The 21,785-nt window shown below is 48.9% G+C and overlaps 1 protein-coding gene across 6 annotated transcripts in view; it reads right to left on the bottom strand.

The window, feature by feature from the left end:
• Window positions 1–21,785, bottom strand: part of Foxp1 (forkhead box P1) — a 527,427-nt gene that overhangs the window by 65,732 nt on the left and 439,910 nt on the right. For 5 of the 6 annotated variants that reach the window (XM_071605954.1, XM_071605952.1, XM_071605950.1 and 2 more), the window contains 4 exons: window positions 15,661–15,798; window positions 14,633–14,722; window positions 9,457–9,610; window positions 3,889–4,090 (listed from right to left, as the gene is read on the bottom strand). In XM_071605954.1, the coding sequence (XP_071462055.1) occupies window positions 3,889–4,090; window positions 9,457–9,610; window positions 14,633–14,722; window positions 15,661–15,798 (584 nt within the window). The remainder of the gene's footprint in view (window positions 1–3,888; window positions 4,091–9,456; window positions 9,611–14,632; window positions 14,723–15,660; window positions 15,799–21,785) is intronic. The other variant, XM_071605953.1, reaches the window with a different exon arrangement.

Consider the following 21,785-nt stretch of genomic DNA (forward strand, 5'->3'; position numbering starts at 1 on the left):
AGAAGGGGTCACAACTCCCCAATCCCCTGGAAGATAGGAGAGCAGGAACCTGGTGTGCCTGCTCCCCTGCACACTCCCTTCTTCAGCTCCTGCCCGCCGAATGCATCCCCACGGTGCTTCTCCAAGGCCCTGACGACAGAGGTGTGCTTATTGCACCAGTGAATTTATACGTAATCAGCACAATAAACATTATTAAATTGTCGGGAGAAAAATCAAAGTGGGAAGCGCAGCACCAGTACTGAATTCTAATGATGCTGAGTGTCCGCGGCTGCGCAGGGACAGGATCTTAACAAGCCTTGATTTCAGCGCTGGCCTCCGCCTCCCAAACCACATGGGCTGCTCCTGCCGTAACACTGCTGAATATTGATAAACGTCTCTGCCCCGCGCAACAGGGAAGTGGGTTTCTATTGGCAATCTTTCCCAAAGTGTGCTTTTCCCCTTCTCTGCACTCAAGGGTTTACCCTGAATGATTTAATTATAATTTTCCTTGTGTAAGACAAATTAAAGAGGAGAGTAGGAGTGGCGTGCCAACCACATTATTTATCTCCTGAACAGATTGCTGCTCACCAGACCCCAGAGCTGCTGCGGCAGAGGCTGCTCACGGGAGACGCACCAGGCCAGGGTGGGGGACTGGGGGGGGGGGGGGCAGGAGTTTTCCAAATGGCAGGGAGACTTGCCACCTGGGTGCCACACACATCAGACACACCATGACTCTAACCATGCACCAAAACTCTCGTAGGACTGCCTTTCCCAACGAGTTTCCCCACAGAGCCACCCCAGGCGGGAGTCTGTCGGGTGGAGGGGTGCCAGGGGCCCTGGCTGGGCGTGATGTTCCACGAGAATGGGGCAGAGAGAAAGCTCTGCCGCAGGAAGTGGAGGCAGGGCTCTCGAGGACCCGTGTTCACAGGAGAACTAGCAAGGAAGGGCCAGCTCCCGGCACCAGGGAGGACACGCCCTCAGGGACAGAGGCAAGCTTTCTCCCTTTCCTTCACCATTTCCCACTATTTAAACCGCACATCACACATGGGACTTTTAAATTAATCATAATAGGTAATACTCATTTTAAGTACCTATATACATACAAAGCTGGCGGACGAATAATTGATTTTTTAAATGATCAATTCTATAAGCTTAAAAGCGTTGAATTATCTTTAACTGAAGGTGTTCTTGGCCTTCCTGGCTACAGCCAGTGAAAATGTGCTGACTGGGGTGGGGCAGTGGCACAGCTCAGTGGGAGAGTGCGCACCAGGCCCTGGGCTCCAGCCCCAGCAGCAGAAACAATAAAACACAAGAAACTGCACTGGGGAGGACTTTCTTTGAGTCTGGCCACATTTCCTCTAAGCCGAGAGAATCAGGAGCTTAAGTGATGGAGTGTCACTCTGTAGCTGTGTCCTCCCTGAGCACACAGCTGGAACGCAGCCTGTTTTCACACCCAGGCGAAGGCTCCCTGGAACCCGAGCTCTCTTCTGACCCATGGTCTAACTCTGGCATGTAGCGAAATGGAGACACGGAGTCGAGGCACAGTGTCCATGCACACATCCTGAGAGAAGAACCCAACCAGCAGAGCATCCTAGAATCAGTGTCCCGCGGAGCCACTGAGCTTCCAACGTGCCTGAAGACACCCAAAGGGCTGTGCTCCTGGCTCACCTATCACCTGGCTGCATCTACACAAGGAGAGAACCGCCTCGGGACGCCCCTCGCCCTCCCGTGAGAAGACTGCAGAGAGACCTCAAGTGCACCCGTCCACGCTTCTGAGTGCCAGGCCCCCCAGGCCTGTGGATGGAGATGCGATTCAATTGTCCAGCGGCAAATGGACCACAGCAACCCTAGGATGGGAAAAGCAAGTCCACCAAAGGGCAGCAGCCCCAACCCTCTCCTTTCAAGCTCCCTAAGACTTTCTATTTAGAAAACATGATGATGACGATGATGATGAAGACAGGAGGGGAGATGACAAAAAGCAGGGCTTCAGGCCACCTTCCGGCCATGCGTGTCTTTCCCCACTGCAAAGGAGAGCCACACTCTGGCCAGCGGCTCCAAGCAGCCTCGCCCTGTGCCCCATCCTGTTCCTCAAACTGTTCTCAACTAGTCCCTTTAAAGCACCTTTTAGTTTTTGACACCTGCCATGGAGATGTAAACAAGGAAATCTTACCGGCCAGTCCCAAGTTCTAGTGGGAACATATTTATTATTCTCATTTCTGCTGTTTAGGCTCAAACATAATACCTGTGTGTGCATGTGCATATGTGTAGCTGTGTGTCCCTGACAAGGGATGCAGTCTGAGAAGTGTGGTCGTTGGCCCCTTCGGGGGTGTGTGAACATCACCAGTGTACTCACACAGCCTACCTGGGCTACGTGGGGTCACGTGCGCAGCACAACCCATTGCTCCCAGGCCCACAGTGCATGAGTTTAGCCCAGGCACAAGAGAAAAGACGCACGGGAGACGGGGTCAAAATGAGGTGTTTGAGCCTGCCGCTGGCTAACATGACGTACTATTCACCGTCAACGATGTCTTTTAATAGGTAGAAGGAGCACACTCTAAAATGGTGATTGATGAGTACAGCAGAGCAAGTGTGTGGATCAGTAACGGCACCACTCATCACCAGCCAGGACTGTGCGCGGGGTAACTGCACGTGTGTTGTGTGTACATGACTGGTGTACACTGCTGTTGACTCCGGTATCCCCACAACACTCGAGTAGCGCCCTGTGGGTTGGCCCCGCATGGCCGTGAGGCATGGAGTGGTGGGAATTTTTCCCTCCTTTATAATCTTATGGGACCACTATTATATATGTGGATCAGATCTTGACTCTATATAATAAACAGATAACTATTTTCTGATATAAAGATATGTACCTGATTACACCAGTTGCCTTATGATGCTCAACACCATGAGAAAGACATGAAATCATGTTTGCAGCTGCTTAACTGAAATATATAATTCATTTTTTTATGGAGTCATTGCTATTTAAGAACAAAACCCAGAATTTGCTTCTTCCTGATGGAAGCAGCATTTACTATCACATCCTGCTGTTTAGGTCTCCCCTTCTGTGTGTGGAAGCTGTGTGTGTGAAACACACAGGAAACAGTTTAGAAAGAGTAAGCTGGAAAGAGCTGTCAATCTTAGGGGTGCTCTCTGCTCAGGAAAAGCACCCCGGTAGCTCGAGGAACACGCCTGGGCGGAAGGGACCACGCAGGGATCAACAGCTTGGCTTTCCTAGAACTCCTTGTGCACATGACATCCTCCAGGCCTCCGAGCCAACCTGGGCTTCCACGAACACACATGTTGAAAACTATGAACTCGTAAGCTCAGGGCAGGAAGGCAGCAGGAGTGAGGCGACCCGATGACCACCGTGCTGAGGAAGCTTGTGTGCGGATACAAGGCCACCTGCACCCCTCCAGCCTCGCGCCCTCACTCAAGGTCTACACGCACCGTGTGCTTTGGGGACACACGAAGGCAAAGACGGGCTTCCCACCTTTACAAGGGCAGCACAGACTAACGTAAGTCCTGTTTCTCAAACCACGATGCGAAATCGCCCACAGCAGATGCGCCTGGTACCAGCAGGTGCTCAGAGCCCAGAAACTGAGCTTGACCAGGGGGAGAATTTGGCAGACAGAGGACCTGGAAGTCTTGACATCTAACCCAACGAGACACTCCAAGACTTCTGCACGGCCCTAAGCCCATGAGATCTACAGCCATACTAATTCCATGTTGAAAAGGTGAAAACAATTAGATGCTCACACACACCCACACCATATTGAATACACTGTTACGTAATTACAGGCACCTTCGAGTCACACTGATCCAATTAGGGAGCCCTGGGCCAGGTGGGGTCAGGCCACCTGCCCTCCCAGGCCGTGGCCAGCCTTCTGCGGGGCCCAGGCCCCTGCCTACCTTTCCCTCTTGGGCGTGTGCACCGAGAGCTGGCCATTGGTGGAGGCGTGCGGGTTCATCACCAGGGAGGCCTTGGCGGGGGCGGAGGAGGACACACAGGTGGTCAGGTCCAGGCTGCTGGGGTTGTTGCTCGTGGCTTCTTCTGCAGTGTGCACACCCGTCACCTCCTTCCAGAGCTGCTGCAGCTCCGTTGGAATCATGCCTGAAACAAACAAATTGGATAATTAAATCAATTAACAGCTAATTCCGGCCTCTTCAAACAGTAATTAAATCAAAGAGTCAGTAAACAAAGCCTAGTGTTAGGGTTTTTTTTGGTGTGTGCAGTTCTTTTTTCCTCCCCTCCCCACCAAGGCAAACACGGGAGCACCTCCTCCCAGGAGCTGCAGGCGGAAGGGCCCTCGTCACGCGCAGACCAGGGACAGGGGCCCAGCAGCTACTCTGCCACAGCAGTGCCCGCCTCCCTCCGCCCAGCTGCTGCTTCCCAATTTCAGGAAAAGCCCGAGGATGGCACCTTATCTCCAGACACAAAGAAGGGCCCAGAATGAAACTGTTCAACTACATTCTTATGACAACGCGGGCCACAAAATGAATGATTTTTGTGCTTAAGTCTTAAATGATGACAAATAGCTTTGTTATTAAATATAGTTTTTATTAATCACTTTTAGACATAAATTATGAATTCATATCGTCTTCCTGAAATGCTTTTCAACTTTTAACAGTCAAATTGATTATACTATGATTATTTCATTAACACACCTATCTTCCTCATTAATTTTGGTTTCTCGTACCACATGCTTAATTGATGGATGTGTCTACTGAAAAACTGTATAACTTTTTACACAAGTAACACTATTATTACTGTCATTTCTTAAATCAATGCTAATGAACCATCGCTGAATGAAACGAAGACGTAAAATAAATTTGGGGCAATAAAGTTGTTCTGTTTTGCAAGGGGGTCAAAGTGGACATGGGTTTAAAGGAGTGAAGTGGCGCCAAGTATTTTTCCCAGGAAGAGTTACCACCAGGACACACCCTGACGATCCTGGACTGCTGGTCTACCCTGGCAGCAGCCCCTGTGGCCCAGCATGCCCAATTTCTACTGCCATGCATATTCCAGCGCATGCACACGCGCAACCGCAAGCCTCTATTGGAGCTACCAGCCACCAGCAGCAGCCGCTTCCTCTGGAAGAACCCCGAAAAGAAATCACACCCCTGAACCTCGTCAGGCAATTCCGCCTTAGACTCAGCCTAGTGGACGGCTGGTCATTGTTTCCACCCAGCATAACAGCCAGCGGGCGAAGCCGGCCATTTTCTGGGTAAGTAGCAGGAGCCGAAAGAGACATGTTTCTTACCAAACTGAAGGTATTGAATTAAAGGAGAAGGCTGTGTGCATTATATTCATTTGAAACACATAATAAAAAATGCCAAGGTCTAAATTTAATTTATTTTTGTCATTTAGAATACAATGGAGAGATAATCATCTCAACGTGATCAGCCAAACATCTTTACTTTGCTAAACTGTTAAAGATTTTAATTATGCCAGCATTGGAGAGCGCTGGTCTAATGAGGCGATGGACTCCAGAGAATCCGAGTGGTTAAGAACTGTGAAATGAGTCTGATAGGATTTTTTTATATTCACCGTGGATCGTTTGCATATCAAAGAGGAGTAAATTATTGCACAGCAGACCAATAACCTTCCCCGCCTTTCCGCCAGGAACGTTAACAAAAACAGTTGGTCTCTCCTATCGGTTCTTCGCGAAAATGTTCAAATGCCCAAGTATTTGCAATTAATATATATCATAAAGGCGGCTTCGAAGGATACATGAAGTGGTCAGATGTTCCTAGAGCGCATCCTCCACAGCCGAGTCCGTTTCCTTCCCCCTCCATAAAAATCAAATGCCAATTATATTTTGATGGATTTTGTCCCAAATGAGCATTTAGTTATTAGGCATATTCAATTATTACTTGTCCCCTGAAAATTAAACCTCAGAGGCAAATTAAACAAAGGGAAAGGCCACTATACCATCCCGCGTCCGGTTTTGCTGCATCTGGGCTATTATTTCCAAACACTTTCCCAAGTGACAGGTGGGACGTGCCAGTACCTGGCAAGTCCGCCTCTGCAGTCTGCACACCAACAATTACCTGCGAACACGGCTGACCCTCAGACCCACGTTCGCTCAACTGAACCAGCAGCCCGCGGGCTCGTGTGCCGACAGTGTGCTCACCAGAACCACATGAATCCATGCCCGTTTCTATTCTCTTTTGCAAACACAGGAAAAGCACCAACCGCCTGTTTCTCCACTCAAGCGAGTTGATTTCTGGGGTCAGCTGCACAGGAAGGACACTGGTCTAAGGGCTGCGTGGACACTTCCCTCTGAGAACAGCACAATCCCAAAGCAGTCTGCAAAGTGGGCAAAGGCACTGGGACGAGGGTTCCCCACTTGTTACACCTGCAGGAGCCAGGGGACGCAGCTTCCTCCTCCGGGGGAGAAGGGTAAACACTAACGGGCTGCCTGACCACAGAGCTGTTTCTGGGTCAAATCTCGATGTGATAATTACATTTCAGAACCTTCTCATCGGAGCCGGCGAGAGGCAGGCAGCCCGATCCTCCAGCACTGCTGCTTCCGCCAGCGACGGTCAACGGCTTGCTCAGCGGACTCCGGACACCCTCTACCAAGGGTGCTGGCCTTCCACAGCCCAGATCTCAAGACAGAATTAAGACAAGAAGGCAGGCGAGGAGTCACTCGTCAGACTAGGTGGATGTCCAACTTCTAAAGAGCCCCCATTTCTTCCAAATGATGGATTCATAGGACCAAGAGCAAACCCATTAACAGGTACGTAACCAGCACGCAGCTTCCCCTATACCTGGAGAGTATGTTTTAAAAATTAAAAGGTCAGGAAGCTAGTGGCAGAGTCTTTGTATGTGAAACCGCAGGTGCTCGGGAGGAGCAGAGCATGAGAGAACAGGGTGAGACCGGGTGGGTGGACCCTGCCCACGGAGCAAAGGCCCCACCACAACCTGAAGGACAACAGAGCTGACCCTGCACTTCACAACACAACCCCCTCCAGAGGGAAAAACAGGGCCTTCAAAACGTGGCTCTCCATGCTTGTCCTCTCACAAGTGGCCACCCTCAGCAGGCCCGCAGTCAGCCTTGTGGAATTGCGCACGCAGGCTTTTCCATCAGTGGACATCCCGGCATTTTCGCCACCTAACTCCTGTGCCCTGGCTACATTTTCTTCCTTCCTTCCTTCCTTCCTTTTCTTTTCCCCAGGACATCCAGTCCCTTCATTATAAAAGAAAATGCAGGCGCGGGTTTAAAAAATGTATGTTGTGGGGACAGTTGACAGATTACTGCTCATGGAACTCAATTTTACCACCCCAGGTATCACTGGCTCAAAGACAAACAGAGTTGATCAACCTTTTTTGTCCTTGTACATCCATACCCAGGTGACCATGTTCAAGCAAGCAGAAAGTTGATTTAAACCTCATAATGACATCAGTTTTAAGCCATCATCTCTCTGATAAAAAGGAATTGTGTTGTAGTCCACACGACTGAATTCTCAGGCCTCCGTGGCTGAGGGGGCAGGGGAGACAAGCCCGGCTCCCGATCCAAAGGAGATGGCAAGAGTGTGGCTCTCCTTCCTGCAAGAACTCGACTCCAGAAATATCTGCCCGTACAGCGGTGCCATCGTGGCGCACACAGGCACCCTCCAATGCCACGCGAGCGCCCTCCTAATGCTGCAGGGGCTTCTAGTTACAGCAGACTGCCAAGCAGATCCATCAATGCCACCCCAGTGAATTACCTGCCGGTGTCTGATGTGATACTGCAGAGATTACACTCCATGCACCACCACATTCATTTCTTGCACATTATGTATGAGCTTGTCTTGTCCCTGCCCAATTGCCCTCTTCTGGACAGCTTAACTGATATACTATAACAATGAACCTCGGAGAGCAAACTTCACAGCCTAGGAGCAGAGGGAAAGGGAGACGGGGTGAAGCCCGAGGCCAGGAGGTGTGTCCCGCAGCCGGCCCTGGGTCCAACTATGACCCAGGAGGTGTGAAGGAAGCCCAACTGACACTGGGCAAAAGCTCACAATGCGCTGGCCCCATGGCCTTCCTTTCCCCTCCTGTGGCGCAGTCACCAAACCTGCCCCTCTGAGGGCAACCGGGGAAGCGCTGATGATGAGGCACCAAGTTGAACAGTCGGGCGCACAGGTGTGGAGGGCGAGAGAGAGGCCGCAGTCCACCTGCAGAACAAGGAGAACCCTCGGGGACAGAAGCTGGGCCTGGCCGACTCCACAGGAAGATTCAGATGCAGCCCCGCTTCCCTGGCTCCACTCGCCAGCCAAGGTCACCAGCCAAGAGCCCCGCCTCAGAGGACACCAGGAAGACCCCACATTTCCAGCCTTCTTCAGATGACAGCTGAGCCTGAGACACCCAAAGCTGTGGCCTGCTGCCTTGGAGACACACATCAACTCTGGTGAGGCTCGGAGGACCCAGGGCCGAGGAAGCCACTGAGGTCTGTGGAGCCAGGAACCACCCCCCTCCATGTCCACGGGGCCACCTCTGGATGCCGAGACCCAAGGATGCCAAAGTCCCTTATCTAAATGGCGTTCAGCTTGCAGGCAACCTAGGCATCGTACTCATGCTTGGAAGTACCTCCAGGTCACTGACACCTACTGCAGCGTAACATGATATAAACACTTGTTCTACTGTATGGTGAGAACAAGGAAAATCCTGTACATGCTCAGCAGAGATGCTCTCTCTTTTTTTTAACTGAATATTTTCAATCCATGCTTGGTTGAATCTGCAGATGTGGGACTTACTAATGTGGCCAGCCAAGGACATGGGCACAGGTATGTCACCTCCTCTCTCCTCCCCTGAATAACCGCTTGCCTTCACACACTTGTAAAAGCCAGAGCGGCTTAAGCCAACACCCTGAGTTTCCCTCTTCTTGTGATGTCCAATACCCTCGGGATGAAATGTCAGCGGCTTTGCGGAAGGAACTCATGAAACCTAGGAAACCTTTTCATTTTCAAGGAACCCACGTCTGAGGAAGAACTGGCAACCGAAAGGGCACCTGCTCTGAAGAGGGCGAGAACCTGCTCCACACCACAGGCCAATGAAAAAGGAGAGAGGGAGAGAAAACATGACCTTGATTCTCGCAACTGAACGAGACCGAGTTGAGTGATTTACAGGGGAACAAACACAAATTCACACCTAGATATTTAAGAAATGGCATGTGTGTGAAGCACTACTGGGTCTGAAATACAACGAGTTACATGGTTAACATGACTAACAGGAGCTCTGAGAGGAGACTTCCTGGTTCCAAACAGAAATGTCCCCAGAGTCGCTCCCCGAGGGACCACTATGCACGGTGCTCCCCCAAGTGCTCCTCTGGCCTCAGGGACCAGGCCCCCAGGACCTCCTGCAGCCTTGCTTTCAGTCTGCTCACGCATGTCTCAGAGGGCCATCGCCCCCTCAAGGACCTGGAGCCGCCCCAGACACCTGGCCCCTCCACCCCGAAGCCTGCGCAGGGCCGCCATAGAGACAGGGCTACATACCTTGAGCGAGAGGCTGGAGGGGAAGGGCGGGCTGCCCGGGCTGGATGGTTAGGAGGCCTTGGCGCTGCAGAGACAGGAGGTGCTGCTGCTGGAGCTGCTGCATCTGTAGGAGCTGCTGCTGGAAGGCCAACTGCTGGGTGGCCACCTGCTGCTGCTGCAAGAGGAGAGGAGAGACATGAGAGGCCAATCCCAGGCAAGGCAAGAGGGCAGCACCCCAAACTCACCGCCATCCCGAAACCCAGGGTGGCTTGGGCCCAGGGTGGGCTCTGCGTCAGCCACCTCTCAAGAGGAGCTGCCTCGCGGGAGGGCACTCCCTCTGATGGCTGTGCCTGCAGGGACCAAGCCCTCCACAGCGGCTCCCCCTGCAGCCCACCTCGGGCAGTCGGGAGCCAACCTCTGACCTGAGACCTGCAGTCACCCACCCCAGCCTGGGGGGCCTTGAACCCAGAGCCCTGGGGGTGCAGAGGAGCAAGGTGAGGCCTTCTCCGCCTGCACCGGCAGGAGCCTGTAACTACTCTGTTTATCACTCCTGACATAAATAAATGAGAAGAAATCAGACCTTTGAAGAAGAAAAACTTCATCTAATATTGTTAATTAGCCATGACAAACGATGAAATAACATTGTAAATCTTTCATAGAAACAGCCGCTAGATTTTAATTACACACATTCATAATTTACCAAACAACACCAAGGCACTTGACTGCGAGTGCCGGATAGGAGCGGCTCAAAGCTCAGGCGCCTCAACTTGACTGTGGCCTTGGAGGGCCGGGGCCTGCTCGCTGGGCCCGCTTGGCGGGCGCCTGCTTTGTTCTCAAAAAGAAGGGGCTTTAGGACACGGGCGAATCTTCTTGTTGATGGGTCGTGATAGGAGGAAAACTTCTGTTGTGTAAAGCATCAATACAGCATTCCTGTGTTTAGCAGGCCTTGCTCCAGCCAAAAAATTAATGTAGATTTCCTCAGTAATTATCTCAGTGATAGAAAGATAATACAGTGCGGTAGTATAATAAATAGAAGGAAATTATCTAATATCCTTAATCTGCGAGGAATCATTTCGAGGTGGAGGGCCCGGCCACACCAGGGCTAACCGTCACAAAGGGAAATTAACCCTTCCCAAACCGGGGCCAAAAAGAAGGAAACAGAATTCCTCAAAGGAAAAAAAATCAGACCTTTTCCTGATTCTGACTCACATTCAAGAGATCAGGGAGGCCAGGAACCGGGTGGGCTGCCCACGCTCGCAGAGCCTGCGTGTTCCCGTCAGCGTCAGGACCCCCCACACAGGGCACTCACTGCACCAACGCACGCCTGGATCCGGGCCCCCACCAAACGGCGTGTGCACCGAGACCTTCCAAGGCCAAGTCCAAAGAAGGAGAAAAAAGGTGGCTTCCTTCCGGGCTCCACGTAGATTCTTCCACAGTAAAAACCCTCATTCTCCTATTAGCAACCAATTTCAGACTTACTACCATGCCACTGAGAAAGTTAATTGAGTTTCACTCCAAAAAACAAATTCTATACCACTAACAACAAAAATTTAAATAAATTTAAATGAAAAGCCCGTGTTTTCATTTTAAGAACAGCATGCATAAAATGATCCAATTGTCTTCACCCTTCCCAAGTTATCACATTAATGTAAAACCCAATGATAGTTATATTCATGTCAAAATGATTTTTTTCACTTCTTCAACAGATATTAACTCACGACATTATAAGAAAAAAAAAAGGGGGGCAGGGAGGGAGAGAAGGACAATGTGGACACTACAGGATCGAGGACTGAGCCCTTCTTGAGGCAGAGTGTGCTGGGGGCCGGAGGCTGGGGAGGGCCTTTCCTGTCTTACTGTAAATGAAATGTTTAAAACATCGTGTATTTATACAAAGTGACTGATGCCTTCTCTGTTGTCTCTGGCCATCCCTAGGAAAACCTCACGAAAGCTGTGCACGTTTGAAAAGCCAGGATATAAAAGTATACAAGGCCCATTGTCCAAAGAAAGAATTTAAAAGCAACACTGGTTGCCAGACTTTGCTCCCCACCCAGTTACCAAACACAGGATACGAGTCCGTTTGTTTACTTCTCACAATTGAATGCGCACAAAAAAGGTCTCCGCACAGTCCCCCGGCAGGTCAGTGGGCAGCGTTAAAACGCAGAAGGGCCTGATAAACCCTGCCTTTCGGATCCCCTCCCTGCGCGCCAGTCAAAGGTCTGGTTTCCCTTTTTCGGCTACTCCCTAGGCCTAACATAAACCGTCATAAATGCCTGGGACAAACCGGCCTTTGAAAACAATCAGCCGGGCCTACCTCACCAGCACTGAACGCCATCTTTCTCTGTAGCTTGATTTCATATTAACTGGGCCGTCCATTTTCCACACCAGTCCCTTCCACGGCTGTGCGGGGCTCCCTCTGCCTCCTCCCACCATGAGCATCTATCTCCTGAGCAGGGACCTGGGTCTAACCCAGCGTGCAGCAAGGCTGCCCAGGGAGACATCTCCAGACCACCTGAGGCAACATGAGGGCTTGCTACAGGTCATCAACAGGGGGACGTAAAACTAACAGCACCAAATTGCGTGCCACTGATGAGTGGCTTGTGATGTGCTTGCTCTACCTGTCAACCTCTAAGTTCAAACCCTCCTAAAAGCACGACCAGCATCATAAAATTGCTACCATGTGGCTCCATTTCGTTCACCACCAAGGGACCACCACCTGCAGGATGAACTTCAGGAGACCAGCCCCGACACCCCAGAGAAGGAGGGACCTACTGACCAAGTCCCACAGCACCAAGAACCGGGTCAGCACCGAGCCAGGAGACCCATGCACTCCACCGGCCTCCACCCCCCAAGGGAGATTCTAGGCCACAACTCTCCTGGGTCACCTCTGCCTGGGAAGGGACCACAGCAGACCTGGCGCTGTGGACAAGGGGCAATGCTGTCACAGTGCATCTCCTGGGTGGACACGGAGCATCTTCTCCCCGCCTCCCTCCGTCCCTGGCTCAGCCATCACCTCCCTCTCTCTGCTCCCCTTCCTGACAGGAGCAATTTTGGAGAGTGAACTTTTATCCTCCTTCCTGCCCTGTAACTTTCCCTTTCTCGTTTCTTCGGAGGCCCTCGGAGCTCATCTGAACTTTCATGTTCTCCCAGCATGAGGACGAGGATTCCAAACTCTGTCTAACAGACCAAATAAGAGGTTAATAAGAAGTGGCAACAGAAGGGGGGAACACAGTCCCCGGTAACTGATAAGAATGACAGTGGCAGCCCTTTATTGTTTGTCTTCAAATATAGAGTTAAAGATCTTTAAAAAACTAAATTTTGATGCCTTTGAAAAGAAAGAAGCACAAAATAACAACAGGGGGTTATTGCCTGTGAGCCACAGGGGAGAGTCTCCATAATTCTTATTCTCCCTTTTGAAGGCTGTTAGAAATCTGATTCAAAAAAGCAACAGCAGAAGGGAACCCTCTCGAGGCTGTAACCATTTCCTGTGATCATGCATAATGTGCTTCAAAAGTGGGTTTTTACCAATTCTGTTGATCAATTGCCCCCCTTCACACCCCTTCTTTTTTCTGCTGTTTACATCTGATGTGACTCAATGACAAGCACTGTCTGAGACTGTGAAACAGGGCTGTCATGTTGATTTATGGGCGCATCAAACCACAACTTGTCCAAACTGAAGCTCGCAGTTCATTAATTAGAGAGTTGTGACTTTGAAGTCAGCTTTCAGACTGTGGTTTTTAACATTTGGCTTAATTTATATGCTCTTGAATGTGGATCTCTAAGGAAAAAACTGAAATTCCCTTCTTGTCTTTGAACTTCTTTTGACCGCACAATAATCATTTCTTTGTCCAGAGTGATGCCTGCAATCCCAGAGTCATTAACGCGCATTGAACTGCCACTGATGAGTAAGCCCTGCTGAATTAGAAAAACAGCCAGCAAAACAAAGCTGAGAGCCTTGTGCAGTGATATCTCACAATTACATGCCTTCCCTCCCTGCGCCATTTCCATTTTAATTACTGTTAGTCCTTTAGATTTACATTTTAGACACTTTTTAATCTGTTCCCTATTTTATTACAGCAGCACCCGGTAGCGCCACTGTACTGAGGGTTGTGTCAGCAATTTCATTTCAACCCCGCCTCCCCTTCACCCCAAAACTGCCCCTGCTCTGCGGGGGGTACAGGAGGCTGCTGAGCAGGGCTCTGGCGAGAAGCTGGCAGGGCACAGAAAGCGGACCCAGCCCGCGAGAGGGAGTGGCTGGCGCACGGGGAGTAGGCGACTCCTGCGTGCGGAAGGAGTGCCACCGCATCTGTGCTCATGGGAGGGACGGGGACGTGGGCAGTCACCTGGTAAGGCCCTCTGCAAGAACGGGAGTGGCCAGCCGCTGAGAGTAGCAGCAGGGAGAGGCGAGAGGAGGAGGTGGGGCTGCCTATGGAACCACAAGGAGGTGACCCAGGAGGTGGCCAGGCACATGTGGGAAGAGGAGGGTGTGGGAGGAGGTGGGCTGGGTGGGCAACTCTGAAATGGGTCCTGGGTGTCCTCACCAAGTAGTCCTCCAGAGGGCGATGCGGAGCCCCAGGAGGGCCGCACCAGGCCTGCTGGCACCCACTGGGGTGGCGGGCCCCATGCAGAAACCCGTGACCCCACAAAGCACAGTACAGAGAAGGTACTGTACCACGAAAACCCTCAGCCAGGATCTGGAGACCCCCAACTTTCCTGGGCCTCGGCCGCTACAAGGCGGAGAACTGTGGGGACAAGCTCAAAGAAGATGGGGACATTGAGTTTTCTTCCAACTCTTGTTGGTCTGTCCAGCCTCACAAAAGCTGACTCTTGTGACAGAAGAGGCCATCGCTGTAAGGCCAGAGCCTCTGGAGCTGGAAAAAGGAAAATCAAGTGTCCCAGAAAAATGCCACGGACAGCGCTTCACCCCCAGCTACAGCCTGAGCCCAGGGCGCTCTGCCCAAGACCCCTGTCCAGGTCCCCACACGGGTAGGCTCTGGAGCAGCACTGGGAAGATAAGTGGCAGGAAGCAAACGGAACCGAGGAACCTCAGACAACACGACAATAACTCTGGGTCTGAAAGCCGAGAACCGATAGAGTCAGCTCAGTTGCGCAATCACTTAAAAGATGAATGACAGTTTAACAGCCACTAGAGAGTCCTCGGGGAGCTGCGGTTTGAAAGTAAAATATGTATTGTCGGTACCTCTTTAGGCTGCTTTCCAGCATGCTGTTGTTGTAAAAGTTGAAGCTGCAACTGTTCCTGTTGTTTTTTATAAAACTCTTGAAGCTGCTGCTACAAAGGAAAGAGAGGACGGTAAGTAACAGAGGGCAGTGCCGGTCCACTGTCCCTTTCGGTGCCGTATACAAACTGTGATTTGAAAAAGAGCATTCTTCTATCTGTAATGGGCTGACCTTTAGTTTGAAAGTCGACAATAAATTCCGCACACGCTGACTATTCTTGGCATTATTGTTTGAGAAGTAATCTCAAAAATGGACTGATGAAAAACATACCATTTTCTACACAAACTAATTAAAATAAGGCAAGGGATGACCTTTGAGAGTACAACAAAGCCAAGATGCCCTTGCTGAGAGAGTCTGGTGAGTCTCCAGCGCACTCCAGACAGTGGGGGTAGGCAGCGCGGAGCACCAGCCAGCACGGGAGCTTCCTGTCTGGGGTCCCTGCCACCCCTCACCCGCTGCGGGACTCGGTCTCATCCCTTCAGCTCAAGTGTCCACGAGGTCTGAGCATCAGGTCCCCATGGCAGAATGACAGCCAGAGGCTCATCTCAACATGAGCGCAGACGGAAGAAGATGAAAAGTGCACCTTGAAATCAACCAACTCCAAAACGCTTCTTTATATTTCAGGGGAAATTCCGTCAGGGTCTGAGTTGAAATGGGGACTTCAAGAGCTGTCATAGTTAAACCTGCTCCCGCCGTGCCCCTCGCTCTGCTTTGATTCTCGCCATCAAGAAGCCTCTGGGCTTCGCAAATAAAAGAGTGGTAAGCCACCTAAGCCCTGAGACCTTTCTCCACCAAGTCCAGTGACAGCCCTGATCTTGGTCCCAAAGCCTGGCCACTGTGGCATGGCTGTCTCTTGGGGACACAGATGCAACCCACCCCTTGGGGGCTGGTCTGCAGACTGCTACAGCCACCTGCCCTCTCCAACGGGAATGGCGGCCACTCCGCCAAGGGGCCATTCTGAGCGGGCGTGGTGGGGGTGGGGATGGTTACCTGCTGAAGCATGAGGGCCTGCTGCTGCTGGAGGAGCACCTGGAGCTGCTGAGGGCTCAGCACCTGCTGCTGGAGGATCTGCTGCATCTGCTGCGGAGTGATAACCTGAGGTGTCATCATAGCCACCGACACGGGGACCTGGAACGTAACCGAGCGTGAATAGAGGCCAGGAAACCACAGCACGCTGCGTCCCGGGCCAGCGGCCGGCTGCCCCCAGCCTGCCCAGAGAGCTGACCACCTTCCCAGGCAACGCGGACCTCGGCAGAGGGACGCAGCGCCGACCGCTGTGCCATCTCCCGTGGAGTCTGTAGAGGGTGATTTTTGTGGCACTAGGGATGGAACCCAAGGCCTCAGACACACTAGGCCAGCACTCGACCACTGAGCGACAGCCCCAGCCCTGGAATTTATTTTAAATACAGAAAAACGAGATCTTTCAGCCCTGATGGGGGGTTCCAGAAAGTCTTAGAGACAGACAAGGAGGAGAAACTTAACAAATGCTATCCGGATCTGGGATAGAAAGAGCTCAGCTTCTAGTTAAGAACGAGTCTTCAATCAAAACGAGCTGGAGGAAGTTAACCCAAACTTGAATTTTGTATTAAGGGAGAAGGGACATAGGACCCCATAGCTTTGCAGCTGGAGTTATGGGACGCACTTCCCTTGTGCATAGCAATTTTCAGGACAATCAATAATTGCCAAGTCCCATTGATAAGGGAACCTCCGAGGCGCCCCCTGAACCTGAGCACGGACCCTCTCCGTGACGCCTTCACCCTTCCTTGTTCACCCAGCACACAGATGTCTCAATTCTTTCATATTATGTGCGATACCATTAAAAGCCGCTTTCCATGACATTTCAGTGACAAACAGCTACAGTGATGAACTTGATAGCATTTCATATTTGCAACTGTTAACACGTTTCTGCACGGGCATCTTTGCAAGGAACCTGTACACTGGATCTGAAAGGATGATGTCTTGTTCAGATAAAACACTGACATTAAAATGACAGCCTGTCTTGGCCAAGGTTACACAAATTGTATTCAAGCGGATACCTAATGACAATGCTATGAATTCCGCGAGCTTTCTAGAATGTAATTTAGCTATTCAAAATAATCACTGCACTTGTGTTTAATTTGCAGACTACATGAGAACCATTTTGTCAGTCCCCGTAATGCAAGACTATTTCATGAAGAATCACCCCCCCACACACACACCCCAATGAAAAGATAAGAAAAGAAAACAACGAAGGAGAAGACAAAACCCGTATGTCTTGGAAGAGTAATATTTAAGCATCTTACTTCTCTTTGGTTTCTAATCAAACATGTGACAGCAAGAAGCAAGAGGCAGTAAAGGATATACTTTGTTAAAAAGGATCTGCTGTCATCTCACGTATTACAATAAAAGGTAATAACATGTTTTGCACTTTGCCTGTGTGCCACTTGAAAAAAAATCAGCAGACAATAGCTGATCAGAAGATAAAAGAATTAAAAAAAATCTTTCAGGGGAACAGTAAGCAAAAGGGAGAAATGCAGTATTAATTTTATGTAACATAATGTCTTAATGTGCAGTTTATCTTGACTCTCTCACATGATCTGTCCTGTCATTTGCATAGCGAGCTCTCATTCCTAATTTCACAGTCATTATGCTCTGATGTCCCGATTTCTCAGCATCACTAATTTTGATGAACTAAAAATGGTTCCTGAAGGTCAGATTCATGTACAGTGAATGCTCTGCACTGTTGCTGTGGGCATGTTGTGTGTGGGGATGTTGACGTGCAAGTTCTGCATGTTTAGAAAACACTAGCTTGAATCCTGGGAAAATTTCATTAACCCAGCTCTGGAAGGTCATCCATGAATTCTTCCTATTGCAGTGGCCTTTTAAGTGTAGATGTAGATACACTGTAATTTAAAACAGATGGGCATGTCTGAATATTTTTATATGCAAAAAGGGACAGATGTATATGAATGGATAAATTATCCTTTTAAAAAGATAATTCGCAGCATGAAATACCACCAATGATCGGAACGGCGAACTTGCATTCAGTCAGGGCAAACATCAAGATGACATTACCCAAACATTCAACCACCTACAAATTATTTCCAATTAGTTCACTTTGCCTTTGCCCAGAAGAAACTTTCTGGATTCTCAAATGCGCACGGGGTGCCAGTCATTGTCTGGGGCTGCTGAGGCCACACGTCACCTCACGGGGTTTACTTTTCCTTGGGAGTTGCATCACGGACCCGGCCAGGAGGTTCAATTAAGCAAACAAAAGAGCCATGTTTAAGGTTTCTTTTTTCCTCTGCGTTTCTTGGATGATGTACAATATAAATATTCTTGAGCCAAATTTCTAATGGTGATGAACAGGAAAACGCACAGGAATGGGTGGTGTAAGGTCTGAACCGATGGGGAACGTGAACTTCACAGAGTTGTAACACAAGTCAGCACAGAAACAATCCCCTGGGTGTGAATACTCAAGAGATCTATGGACATCCTGTTAGCAAGGGGCCAGGGAACTTCCGGGGGCACTCCGACCAGGGTGGTGGTCACACAGATGCATGGAACTGACAGAAGAAGTCTTCTGCCTGTACCCTTAGTAGGAGTGCTGTGGGCAAAGGACACCTCAGTGAATCAGTTTTTTTAGAAGTTTTCCATACGCACACACATACGTGTAGACACACATGCTTGTGCATGATTGTGTGTGTGTGTGCATATGTGTGTATGTATTCTGGAAGTTTTATTTTCTTTCTAACTCTGGTAAAATTGCGTGCATCTTCTTGAATGAGGAATACCACTGTCTCTTGACTGTCAATAAAAGGGGAGGGGTGATGAGGGACAGAACCTACACAGAGAATTTTCCAACCTCACAGACAGCCCGCAGTTTAAGGCCCCTTTCCCACAGTTATCTATTAATCTTCTGCAGTTATGCTGCAGAGCAGTGGATTGACCCTCCCTTGCTTTCTTCCTCTGGACACTTTGATGGAGAAGCTGATGAGCAGCAAAACGCTTGGAGCAGCAGCCGCCCAGCCCGGCCCATGGCAGGACAGCAGCAAGAAGCTGGAGTGATCCTCTACCCCAGCTGATGGGTCCCTGAGTGACCAGAAGTGGCCATTGTGTCCCAATGGCTTGAACTTGGGTTTTACTGTCCGAAACCACATTTTCTCACCAGTTAGCACCAAACCTCTAAAGGGAGGCTCAAGATTAATTTATAAATGCAATAAAACTGAGATTTCCCCGAAGTTTCTGCTCCAACAGATCAGGAAAGGAGGTTATGGGAAGCTTTAGCAAACATATTCAAATGGATCGGAAACCATGGTGGGGTAGGGGGGAAAAAAATCAGAGCACAGTTTAAGGCTTTAACTAGTTAAGAATTACAGCCATGTATCCACTGCCCGAATTCCCAGCGTCCAACTTTCTCATGCGCCAGTCCCCACTAATACTGGGAATCAAAGGGCACGCAGGACCAGCGACGGGCTATTACAGCCCGCACTTTATTGCCCATTACTACTGAGGTCATTAGCGGCAAGAGTGATCGCAGCAGTCTTAACCTATTGATCACTGTAACTGCTATCATTTAATCCTGGGTTGAATGTGTGGAAAGCAGCTAAAGGCACACAGGAGAGAGCGCCTCGCACTGAGAAATATGGCCAGAGCTCAGAAATTACACTCTGATTCATAAAATCTAGCCAGTGGTTTAAATCAATAGTATTTAAAACAGTCATGTGAGTTTTTAACTACAGCGGTCTCATATTTACGGGCCCCTCTTTGAGAGTATTCAGTGAAAACGAAGCTTTCCTCTTTTCCAATCCCACGCTGGCCACCTTGCTCTCCCGGAGATAAACACGTGCGTTTCTGATGTTCTCGGAGCCACAGGGCCTGGTGCCTATCTGGCAGTTTAAGCTAATTTTTTTCTTTCTCATAAGACAATTTAAATATAAGACTATATATATATATATATATATATATATATATCTCCCTGATACTGTAACTACCTCAGCTGTTTGAGTATATAGAAATGAGTGTTTTATGAGTTAACAATGAATCATAGAAGGCAATTTATGAAGAACTAGAATGATTCTGTCTAGCTGCCTTCAGGGATCAGAAATTCAAATTAAACTCCTGGCAGACATTTAAAGAATGCTAGCATACAAAACTGAATTTAAACACACACACACACACAGAGTTAACACTATTTAGTTGAGTTTCAAGAGGAAATCATGAATTAAAAAAACACACGGCATGATCCACTGTTGACTGATACCAGCTGGGTGTGGCGGATCCCAGGTGCACTGGGACCTGCGGGAATGGCAGGAACACCACTGTGCCCGGGCCACAGACCTCTGCTAGTGTGGGCCTGCTGTTCTAGCCCCAGAGCAGCCATGGGAGACTGTCCTCAGCCACCAACTGCTGTCCCAAGCCCCTGCACTGCCCAGCAAGTTCTGCCTCTGCATGTCTGAAGGCCTGAGGACTAGTCACATAATGGGCCTTATTGTTGTCTTTTATCTCAGGGAGAGGCAGGTGATGGGAGGGGAAAATCTGAAAAGCAAACAAACAAACAAAAACATTGGAGAAACAATGCTTCATTCTAATCTAGGAGACAATTGAAGGAATTGGGTGGGAGGCAGACGACACAATATCAATACTGAAAATAACATGTTATCATGTTTTTCCCTCCCTGTAGCTTAGGCTCCAGCTAAGGACCGGCAGGGAGGGAGGGGGAGAGGGAGAGCAGACAGACACACACTCTGCCCATCAGCATCTCCTCCTACCACTGTGGACAAACTATAAAACCAGGAAGAACAAAAATTTATGCATGCTGCTTTATTTCCACAAACCTTTCTTTAAATTTATTTTCATTAAATAACCCCCCCCCCCCCGCAAAAAAAAAAAAATTAGGAACTGCTGTTAACCTTTGCTCATTCACCACTGTGTGTCCCAGGAACTAACTTCCCCCCAGACACCAGGCTGTTTGGTGATGAAGTGATCTGGTTAGGCAGTGTTACCTAGTTAATCACATAACAAGAGCAAAACAAATTAAATCAGAAGGCTCCAGCATGTCAAAACAAAAGCAAACAAAGAAAATGGCTCTATAAAAAAAAAAAAAAAAAGAAAGAAGGAACAAACTATGCCAAATTTTATATGAGCATATAGCAGCTGGCCTGTGCAGGAGGAAACCAACATCGTAACCCCTGCCCTCCTGAGAAACTCGAGTTTTCAGAATTAACAAGCCAGTGATACAACAGATGAACCAGCCAACAAAGTTAGAAAGTTCCATCTAGTCTCCATGGTATTACAACAACAACAAAAAAAAAAATCAGAAAAAAATTCTAACCAGGGAACATGGAAGGCAGCTGGATCATAAAGAAAAGAAAATACATTTCTGACATAATATTTCAGTTAAAAAAAAAAACAGAAAAAGAAAAAGCATGCTATTCATGTGGAAAGTATAATTCTGCTTCATTATGGAATTCTGCTTTTTGTATAACTCTTTTAGACTTAGCTATTTTGCCACAATACTGTACAAAGCATTAAGGCAAGTAATGGTTATTATATTAATGCAAAATCATCTAAGTAGTCAGTCATTAGCATAACTGTTCTCTCAGTAACAATGCAACCACCTATTAAAATTTTAGAAAAAAAAGACCTCTTTAAAATGCAATTAGCATTTCATTTTTTTATCATTTTGTTTATTACATTCTATCAAGAAAGGCTATCTTTCTTCAGGAAGAACTGGAAGGCCAAGACTTGCCTGCCAATCAGGAGTTATTCCAGGTTATCCACCCTAATGGGCAATCTCTACCAAAGCTCTCCAAGTTCTTTTTCTTTTGTCTTTAAATTTAAAAAAGTGGCCTGAATTTCTATTTGTTTACAGCAGAGGTAAGGCCTCCTCGCTACAGTGTAGCATTTCCCAGGCAGAAGAGCAGGCAGAATTGTTTTAGCCCTAATAAATATCAGCCTCATTTGCATAAAAATGTAAAGTTTACATAAATTAAATAGCTTTTCCCTTTAATAATTGTTAAATACAGGAAACAGTGGACGCTGCACAGGGAAATCATCACCCAAGAAGCACTGATCTCTTCAACCCAGCCGTTATTATTATTATTATTTATTACTACTACTTACTACTACAACTA

The sequence above is a fragment of the Marmota flaviventris genome, chromosome 20 (genome assembly GCF_047511675.1).
Source record: "Marmota flaviventris isolate mMarFla1 chromosome 20, mMarFla1.hap1, whole genome shotgun sequence".
Lineage (NCBI taxonomy): Eukaryota > Metazoa > Chordata > Mammalia > Rodentia > Sciuridae > Marmota > Marmota flaviventris.